Source organism: Coffea arabica, chromosome 4e, assembly GCF_036785885.1.
Source record: "Coffea arabica cultivar ET-39 chromosome 4e, Coffea Arabica ET-39 HiFi, whole genome shotgun sequence".
NCBI lineage: Eukaryota > Viridiplantae > Streptophyta > Magnoliopsida > Gentianales > Rubiaceae > Coffea > Coffea arabica.
Window position 1 is genome coordinate 8,418,159 of NC_092317.1, and position 10,227 is coordinate 8,428,385.

Sequence of the window (10,227 nt, forward strand, 5' to 3'; positions counted from 1 at the left end):
TGGGCAACGGCAAAGGTGGCTAAAGTAGGGTTTAGGTTTTGATGATCGGATTTAGGTCAGCATAATTTTATTTAATGTATTTGGTGCCACATGTACTTGTAATGCAAATATATAATCTTGACGAGTTCTATTTTTGTGGCATAACAATGAGAAGCTCTATTTCAGAGGCGTTTTTAATCTACCAAAAGATAAAAATTATCCCAAACTTCACACTTGTAATTTAGTTTTCTCTGGTCAAGAATTTCAATGCAAAAATATATTTTGTTGATTTTACTATTATTAGTAGAGCCAAAATATTTATTTGAGCAAAAATAGATTTTGAATTTGGGCAGATTTTTTCTGTTTCTTTGTCACTAATGGTAGTACTCATTATTGTATGATTCGGTCTAAATGGGGATCCAAATCTACCCACTTAATACTCAAGTTTTAACCTTTTTTGTAGAATTATTTTAAATAAGTTATTTATTATTATTGTTATTATAATTTATAATTTTAATTCATACACAGTACGGATTACACTGCTAATAAATTAGGTATTTTAATGCTATCCGGTCAATCCTAGCTTGCTATTCTCAGAAATTTTTATTAGACTCAAGGCATGCGTAGTCAACTGCTGTAGGCTTTACCGTCTGTACACACGGACACGGTTGCCTTCCAACCCCTTCTTTCCTTTTTCTTACGGAATCTCTGAAACCTAACTCTCATGGTAACCTAATGCAGGTCTATAATGCTACATAAATATACAATATCATATGCTCTCTTTAGCGTCTTAACAAATTGGGAATTGACCAACGGATGTTGGTGCAAGATTCTTTAACTATGACGTCTTAAGTTTGAAACTCATGAAAATGGAAAAGATGATATCGGAAGAGTTTTTTCTATAAGGAATCTAACTCAATTCGAACATGATTAATCACAAACCGTAAAATGAATGTAGAAACCTGTAATTTATAAAAAATATATGAAATTACATTAGGCACGTGTAATGGAATAAAAATTATTGAATTTTAAATTAGTAAATTACCTCCTTATTGGACTTCCCTTTTCCCCTTATTCCTTCTCTATTCTCGTAGCTCTTTCTCCTTATTTTTGCTCACCAATCTCGCTAATGTTAATGTATAACGTATACTACTAGGAAGTCCTTACAATCATTTAAAATAGTATATACAATGACTAAATTGTCTTTTAATAGTCGCTTAAGAACATGAACAAATTTAGCTAACTTAAAATTATAGAACTTCATGCTCTACTTATTAAACGTTAGCCCCTAACTGTGTTAGCTAATATTTAATATTACTAAAATTGGCTTATATCTTATCACCAAAACCAAAACACGTATTTAGCAATTCACATGCTAATTTACATGTTAAGTGGGGTTCACTTAATATGATAAATTAAATCAAATGAAACCTTTATACGTGAACGTCAAACTCTATCATTGGTTCATGAACAACTAATAGCTATGCCTAATAATGCTCTGGATTGATATAAAAATTTTCACAAATTTATCGAACTTAAAATCATAAAATTTCATGCTCTACTTATAAAGCTTGTGCCCCTAACCGTGTTAGATAATATATCATATTAGTAAAATTGAATTATAACTTATCACCGCAACACATATGTTGCAATTCCTGCAAAATTTAGATCACCCCAAGTATAAATTATGCTACTACAATATTTTCCAAAATTGATTTATAGCTTATCACCAAAAATGTATGTAGCAATTCACACAAAATTCAAATCAACGCAAATAAAAATTATACCAATAAAAATTGGAGGGGCCGAATTGGAATTAGATGCTTGAACGGTAACACATATCAACCATAGCCTAACTGTCAGTCCAATGAAATTGGAAGACCAGATTCGTCCACCTGGCATATCTCCATTGGCCAAAATTCCGTAAATCGAAAATTTCGCACAATTCCGCACCCGTAGAACTCACGCGTGCATCCACGAAAGCAGCAAAATTATTCATTTCACCCATTTCTTTCCTTCTCCAGCCTTTCCCTCTCATAGCTATTGCCTTGCAACCAGAGCTGCAATTTCCCCGGAAATTTGAATTAATATTTTGAATTTCCCGGAAAATTCACCGGCGGTCGTCCCCCTCCCCCCCTCATCCAATCCTTATTCTTTGATCGTTGACTTTCTTCTCAGGTAGAATATGTATTTCTTATCCTTTTGAAATGTGATTTTTTGGGCTTGTTTGTTTTTTTTTTTTTGGAAGATTGATAGTCATTTTGGGATTGAGTTTTGATTAATTAGGGTTTTTCCAATATCGGAATGACGACGAGTCAAGGCGGGGGATCATCGTCAAGGAGAAGCTTATCTTTGAGCTCGCAGATGAGGAAGAAAGCTGTCGGAGCGGGTTTCGATAATGGAGGCTCCGAATCTCCTCACCGGAAATCTCTGTCGTCTTCTCGTTCCATGTATGTACTTTTGTTTTCTATTTTTAATTTTCCATTTTCGTGTTCCGACTTTGGCGGATATGGATATGGTTGAATATTGCGTTTTGTGCAATTTTATCTTTAGCTGTCATTGCCACATTGTTTTTAGATGGAAAAGGCAAGGGAAAAAAATGTTTTTGGCTGTTGTTGGGTTGTTGAGAAATTATAATCGCAAATTGCTTGAGTGTTTGGAACATGAATGATGATGAAATCCTGATTGGTATTTGAGGCTGCTTTTTTAATTCAATTTGAAACATCCGATATTTAAATCCTATGTCTTCTGCTGCATATTTCATTCGGCAGTTTAATTTGTGAGGTGTCCTTTTGAAGTTCGGTAATATGAAATCAAGGGATTTGAGTTTTTTTCCTTAAGAGTTGTTGCCTTCTGCTTGATGCTAGTATCACTGGATATAATTTGGAAACGGCCTGTTAAGCAGGGGGCTGACCGGTGAGCGGACAGTAAAGAGATTGAGGTTGTCGAAAGCTCTGACAGTACCTGATACTACAAGTATTTATGACGCTTGCCGGCGTATGGCCGCTCGTAGAGTTGATGCGTTACTACTTACTGACTCAAATGCCTTATTGTGTGGAATCTTGACAGATAAGGTTTGAACATAGTTGCTTAGGTAGTACGACGAAGTATAATTACTAATAAAATAAATTAAATTTTACATTCACTTGAATCTAGACTTCTATTTGATTTCACATATCTTAACAACTGCTCATTCTTGTGAGTGAAGGATATAGCAACAAGAGTAATTGCTCGTGAGCTTAATCTCGAGGAGACTCCTGTTTCAAAAGTTATGACAAGAAACCCAGTATTTGTGCTTTCTGACACACTTGCTGTGGAGGCATTGCAAAAGATGGTGCAAGGAAAATTTAGGCATTTGCCTGTTGTGGAAAATGGAGAAGTTATTGCTTTACTTGATATAGCAAAATGTTTGTATGATGCTATTGCTCGGATGGAAAGAGCAGCTGAGAAGGGAAAGGCAATTGCAGCTGCTGTTGAAGGTGTTGAAAAGCACTGGGGAGCATCTGTTTCTGGTTAGTTGCAGGATGTTACTCAATGAGAACTTCACCAGATTTGACTTTCATGTCTATTTTGTGTGCCCTTTTTCCTTCCTTCCTTTTCTTGTTTCTTTTGGCCAAACATCTGCCTGGTCCTGAGTCGAGCATTGGTTTCTTGGTTGCTCAAGTAACAAATCTGTTCCCTCACTGTGATAATTTGATTCACTCTTTTAATTTGGTTGACATACAGGCTCTAATACATTCATTGAAACAATTCGAGAGCGGATGTTTAGGCCCTCCCTGTCTACAATTATTCCTGAGAATTCAAAGTAGGTAATACTTTTACTTACATATTTTAGTTATGTTTTGGACCTTTGGTTATTGAATGCTTTAATTATTACACACATTAATTCTATGTTGGTGACATTATCATGCTGATTGTTTCATTGCTAGGGTTGTTACAGTTGAACCAACTGATAGTGTCCTGTTGGCAACAAAGAAGATGCTTGAATTGCGAACAAACTCTGCAATTATAACAGTTGAAAATAAACCGAGAGGAATTCTTACGTGAGTTTCCTTTTTCTAGATTCAAGTTTTAACTATAGGGTTTGGTATATACTAATGAACACTAAGTTGATTTGTCCCTATAAAATTTTTCAGTTCAAAGGACATCTTGATGCGTGTTATAGCACAAGATCTTCCAGCTGATTCAACTCTAGTGGAGAAGGTCTATCTCTATCTCTCTCTCTCTCTGTCTCAATAAAGTGGTCTGACTCTTGATGTGTCCTCTGGAAAATCTGTGAAATTTGTGATATAGGTTATGACACCAAATCCAGAATGTGCAACAGTCGATACACCTATTGTTGATGCATTGCATACAATGCATGATGGAAAATTTTTACACCTTCCTGTTGTTGATAGAGGTAAATTCATACTCATGAATGACCACATAATGATCATTTACAAGTTTATCCATGTACGCTATTTTGTCACATAAATTTGATGCGAGTAAATAATCTGTTGTTTACTTGTAAGTTTTGTGACATTTTAAATTTTGAATCAGATGGAATTGTAGTTGCTGTTGTAGATGTGCTTCATATTACTCATGCAGCAGTAGCGACTGTAAGTTCTATTCTACCTTTCTCCAGTGTACCATGCTCGATGGGTTTGACAGCTTAGGTCTTCTTGAGATTTTGGATTTTGTTGCATTGAAATTGTCTACTTAAATTTCATTACACTTAAAGACCCATGGTAGTAATTAGAGTTCACTGTTATCACCTTGCTGTTAGTTTCCTTTGTATAATCCTTATTACCTATTCAGATTGGGAGCAAAAGATGATCTAAACTATAATCACCAGTTATGCAATACTATCATCTACAGTGTTAAGGAGAATATATTTGTGGAACCCAAAATAGCATGCTTGAGCTTGACTCAATCTCAATTTTGACCAAGCTCAAGTGAGCATCTGACCCAGCAGCTCGGTTCATTGACAGCCGTAGTACTGCAGTTTCTTTTCATCATCTTCACTCCACATTTCCCCGGTTTCTTAAGTAGGAAACTTTTAGAATGCTGTCTTTCTGGAATTGGTGTGGTTTCTTCTTAAATTTGTTACCTGATGTGATGTTGGACATCTTGGATCAACAAATTAATGGATAATAAAGAGAATTTATATCAGTAATTTGAGTGTCTTATCTCTCACAGTCTCATTGTTGTTCACCAGGGTGAGAAGGCATAGTTTATTGGGTTTCTGCTAGAACAGTAAGAGATGATATAATGTCTCAAATTCTTGTCATATGAAGTCCTTGAGTTCCTTTTAGTTGGTTCCAGAATTTCATTTTGCTAGTTCTTTATTCCATCCAGACCCAGTTTATTCCCTTTGTTATGATGAGGTTGACATGAATGGTTGTATGGCAATGGTTCCTTGTACATTAGAAACAAACTTAAGAACTAGTAATTCTGTAGGATTGTTTCTTTTCCGTTTTAGTTGCATATTCTTGTCTTGTTCCTTCCATTTATTTCTGAGAACTCAGTAGAACTAGGCTGTACAAGAACTTCGTTTCCTATCTTATGTGCAATTCATTTTCAACAGTTATATACTTATTGTTTCAAGGATATGATTTATATGGAACAGAGATCTCTGCTTTTGTTGGTTGTTTAGTAGATTTAGTGGAATTGAAAGAATACATTTTGAATATCAAATTCCTCTTCCTCAAGTGTGCTCTTGTTATTTGTGGCAAGAATGTTAATATTTGTTGTTTGCACCTTAACTAGGTGGGAAATACTGCTGGAGTTAGTACAGAGGCTGCAAACACTATGATGCAAAAATTTTGGGATTCTGCCATGGCACTTGCTCCTGATGATGAGGAGGAAACCCGGAGGTGGACGACTTTCTTTACATATAAGGATTTGCTTACACTTTTTCTCTTATATTTTTGTTTAACATTTCAGTGAGGGTTCCTTAAAGATGGCTTCTGATGGGGCAGACACAGGGAGATCTCTTCCCTGTCCTTCGTCAAGCATGCCAGGCACATTTGCTTTCAAAATTCAGGACAGGAAGGGAAGAATGCATCGGTTCAACTGTGGTATGTATTTGTCATATTCAATAGACGCCATTCATGGCAATTATTATCTTGAAGATCATGTTTCACATTTAGCAAGACACCCTGGGTACTACTACAGTGCAAAAGAAAGGAAAGGAAAGTAGGTTTCCTTCGATGCCATTTGGATAGCTTAGTTGCCTAGTTCTGTTACTGGTTTTTGTTCCTCATTTTTTATGTATTTGCTTGAAAGCAAACAGTAACATAGTGTTTGGAGAGGGGAAAGAAAGTTCCCTGTTAATTTAGCAGTAAATATAATTTCCATTACAAATAGGTCTCTTTTACCTCCAACTCTTTTTTTTTTGGATGAACCAAACACAAGCAACATAACTAGTCCTAATCCCTCCCTTGCCCCCCCCCCCCCTCTCTATGTTTTCATTTTCCTCGAAAGTCAATCAAGAGAAAGAAGACCAAAGCCCTCCTATTCCTCTCTTTTTAGTTTCCCACTCAGTGCCTTAATCCAAAAAATGCCCTTAGTGCACCAATCTTATTGTAACCTAGCTTCTATCCATTGCACACCTACTTATATTTATTTGTGATCGTTTATAACTTAATTGAAATATACTAGAACTTGATTTAGACTTCTAATGTTGTAGTTAGGTATAAAGGTGATGACAAGTAAACTCAAATCACTATTTTTGTGGGAAAAGATAAATTGGCTACATTAGTTTGTCTGGGTTCATGTGCTCATATTATCTACAAAAATGATAGTTATGTGGATTTGTCTTCTACTTAGGCCAGATGTGTGTTCGCTTCACAATCAGGAAATGTTTAAAAGTTTAACATGGATCCTTTGTGAATTTGTTATCTGTAAAGAAACTAAAATGGCTCAATCCTTCTTGATGACGAAAAGGAAATCAGTATTGCTGTCACATGAAAGTTTTGCTGATTCATTGCTTGTCAAGTGATAATCCTACTATTCATTTTGAACAAAAAACAAGGTCTTGAGAAATTGACAGCAGCCATTAAATTTATCCTTTTCTTCGTATTAAGCAGTTAAATCCCTGCTGCATCTTTCACATCGTTATCGACAAGTAGTAGGAATAAAGATAACAAAGTAAACATACTTAGCTCTCAATCATGTATACATAAATCAGTTGTTCAGCACACATGAACTTCTACAAATATAATTAGACGTATAATTCTCCAAGGACCTAACCTTTTGTTTCTGGTTTTGAGTTCAGATACACGTAGCTTAACAGATCTTATAACTTCAATTATTCAAAGAGTGGGTGATGACATTGACCGCAAAAACCTTCCTCAGATTTTGGTAGGCTCAACTCCTTGTTCTCTTCTTTGGTGCTAAAAAAGTACCATTGTTTTTAATCTCCTTCAGTGAACGCATTAGTTCTTCTTTGTCTCTGTTGAATGCTCTTATTCTTATATAATAATTGTGCTGCAGTATGAAGATGAAGACCATGACAAGGTGGTACTTGCATCAGATAGTGATCTTGTAGCAGCTGTGGACCATGCAAGGTCGGCTGGTTGGAAGGTATACTTGGGTTTTCATAGTAGGGTCAGAAAATCTGAAGTTGAGAATCTTGTAATTGGTGTGGCACATAGGTTCCTTTACCATTTAGAAAGACAGTTCTGTCATTTTGACTCTGGATGTTCTTCCTCGTTACAACGGTGAGCAGTTAATGACACTAACCATTTTTAACTTCAACAGGGACTAAGATTACATTTAGCTTACTCAGGAAGACCTGGTCATAGGAAAGGTTCTGGCTCCGTCAGTATGGACTATGCTCATGAAGATGCATGGGCGTCAGCGTACAGTGCCGTGGCAGCTGGAGCTGCTCTAGTTGCTGGTTTAGGCGTATTAGCATTTTTTAGGAGATCTGGCAAGTAACGCTTACAAGAAGTTAAGCTGCGATGTAGATTTTCAAAACAATGCTTATTTTTTCAGAGCTCAGTGGCTGAGATTTACTCGAGTTGACGGTGGCTTGCGCTGTGCAGTTGCGTCAAGTAGATTCATACCCAAAAGGTTGTAATTATTTTGCCTGCCATACAATTTTTGTGGGTGCCATTGTCTGGAGCTGTGAATTGTAAGAAAAGCTCTCAGGCTTGTTTTTGGATTCACGAAGTTGCAAACTGGTATTCGTGATAATTTTTCGAATGCTGAGATTGTAACCGGGATATAGATGCCAGTGGCAGTGTTAATACAGAACAAACAGCAGCTGTGTTTATCCCGTTTTGCTCTTCTGTCGTCAATGTCTTATTGCATTATTAATATTTATTTGCTTCTATTTTGTCTATATGATGCAGTTTGATATGCTACTGAGTGCTTTATTTATCCCACAGACGAACGTGATACTTGTTTTGCAGGACTTATTGACAATTTGTTTCATAAAACAGATTAAAATTAACATTTCATTTCAGTTTTTTTTTCCTCTTTTTTTCCCCTAATCGTTGAAATCAAATGATTTAACCACCTCAAAGCATCAATAAATTCAATAGCATTAAAATTGGTAGATCCAGTTTTTAAAGTATCAATGGTCCAGATTGTGCTATATTATTTGGTGAAATGATGTGGCACAATCTAGGTCATCGGTCTTTAAAAACCGAGTGTATCCAAGTGTGAGGCAATTCAATAACGTGTAGTGTGGAAGTCTTTCAAGAACATCTTTGGGGTATGCACGGTTGGATATTAGTTCCGTGCACCATTTGGCTGACCGAATTCGCACTTGGCAGGTTAGTTATTTTTTGATCTTTATTCGTCTCATATATCAGTGACTACTCGATTATCGGATATTCACGGAAAGAGAGTCAGGTCAATGGGTATCTGCTCTCCTACTCATCATTTAATGTTTTTAAAAAATAATTTATACTAATTTAATTTTGTATTTTATATATTCATCTAAAATTCAACATAGATTTTTTCTAAAAAAAAAATGGTCTCTTATTGAGAAACAAACAAGTAAAAAGACTACAAGAAAAAGAAAAAAAATTAAAAAATTCAAAATCAATGAAAATTTGAAATAAGTAGTACCTTTTTTCTTAAATATACATTTCATAGCAATTAAACTCTTTTCTAAAAAATATTAGATCATGACATCTACAAATAAATCTTCTAAGCAAACTATAGCCTCTCATATTTGTAGCGCAATTTTTTCTATCAAATTATTTAGTTAGCTTTAAAAATATTATTTTGTAGTATGTGTATAAATATAAAAAATATATATGTGTGGGGCAGGTTGGATACCCGTAGGTTCTTAATTCTTTTTGACCCGCAATTAAACTCTTTTCTAAAAAATATTAGATCATGACATCTACAAATAAATCTTCTAAGCAAACTATAGCCTCTCATATTTGTAGCGCAATTTTTTCTATCAAATTATTTAGTTAGTTTTAAAAATATTATTTTGTAGTATGTGTATAAATATAAAAAATATATATGTGTGGGGCAGGTTGGATACCCGTAGGTTCTTAATTCTTTTTGACCCCAACTTGCTCTGTATATAAGCCGGTACGTGACCCTCTTTTGATCCGATCAAATAGTGCGCCAATCACGAACCCTAGTTTTCAGATTGGATTTGTTCGAATATTGTGGGCATTTTTTGCCAACTCGTAGGAACATCTATAGTTCTTATTTCTTACCTTTGGGGCAAACACTTGACCCAAATCCTTAAAGAAATTCTCTCTCTCAAGCATGCCAGCTACTATAATTTACTCTTAATCCATAGACTAACTTTGGTTTGTACTAATCTTTTTCAGTCATTGCTTTCATAAACTCAAGTTGTATCAACTGCAGCAATCATCTCCTCATTGTCATACTTTTCAATTTACAGTTTTATTTTCCACGCAGTATGGTTAAACTGCTAACTATTAAACATGTCATTAAAAGGTACTGTTCTGTTTGTTCTTGAAAAAGAAAACACGCCCTTCAAATTGAAAATCACAGTGATGTTTGAAGAATGCCTATACTTGGATAGCTATTCTTTCCCACACAATTGCTTACCACAGCAGCAACACCTTGTTCTACAGATAAGGCGATAAAATTCCAGGGCTTGGGTAATATGCCTCTACTTCACATGGTATGGTGATTATTATGGAGATAAAACTACAACAGGTAAAACTACTTGATGTTGATATGCCTGTAGGCTACTTGGTATGTTAATCTGATGAAAATATGAAAAAGGAAGATGTGTTGAAGAAAAATCTGGTACTCAAAATA

General features: G+C 35.3%; 1 protein-coding gene across 1 annotated transcript; it reads left to right on the top strand.

Annotated features, from left to right (window-relative positions):
- Positions 1-1,942: 1,942 nt before the first annotated feature.
- Positions 1,943-8,242, top strand: LOC113700174 (CBS domain-containing protein CBSCBSPB5). The gene is made up of 14 exons (XM_027220682.2): positions 1,943-2,157; positions 2,266-2,429; positions 2,885-3,053; positions 3,188-3,491; positions 3,706-3,784; positions 3,909-4,022; positions 4,116-4,182; positions 4,273-4,378; positions 4,519-4,577; positions 5,728-5,834; positions 5,905-6,038; positions 7,238-7,323; positions 7,456-7,545; positions 7,723-8,242. Exons 2-14 carry the CDS (start codon positions 2,284-2,286, stop codon positions 7,900-7,902), a joined length of 1,641 nt encoding a protein of 546 aa, XP_027076483.1. The 5' UTR covers positions 1,943-2,157; positions 2,266-2,283; the 3' UTR covers positions 7,903-8,242.
- The last annotated feature ends 1,985 nt before the right edge of the window (positions 8,243-10,227 follow it).

Bases quoted from the DNA above. Each gene is read 5' to 3' on its own strand.
- LOC113700174 (XM_027220682.2), top strand. From the start codon at position 2,284: ATGACGACGAGTCAAGGCGGGGGATCATCGTCAAGGAGAAGCTTATCT. The intron at 3,054-3,187 runs GTTTGAACATAG...TTGTGAGTGAAG, and splicing joins GTGGAATCTTGACAGATAAG to GATATAGCAACAAGAGTAAT. The intron at 6,039-7,237 runs GTATGTATTTGT...TTTTGAGTTCAG, and splicing joins AATGCATCGGTTCAACTGTG to ATACACGTAGCTTAACAGAT.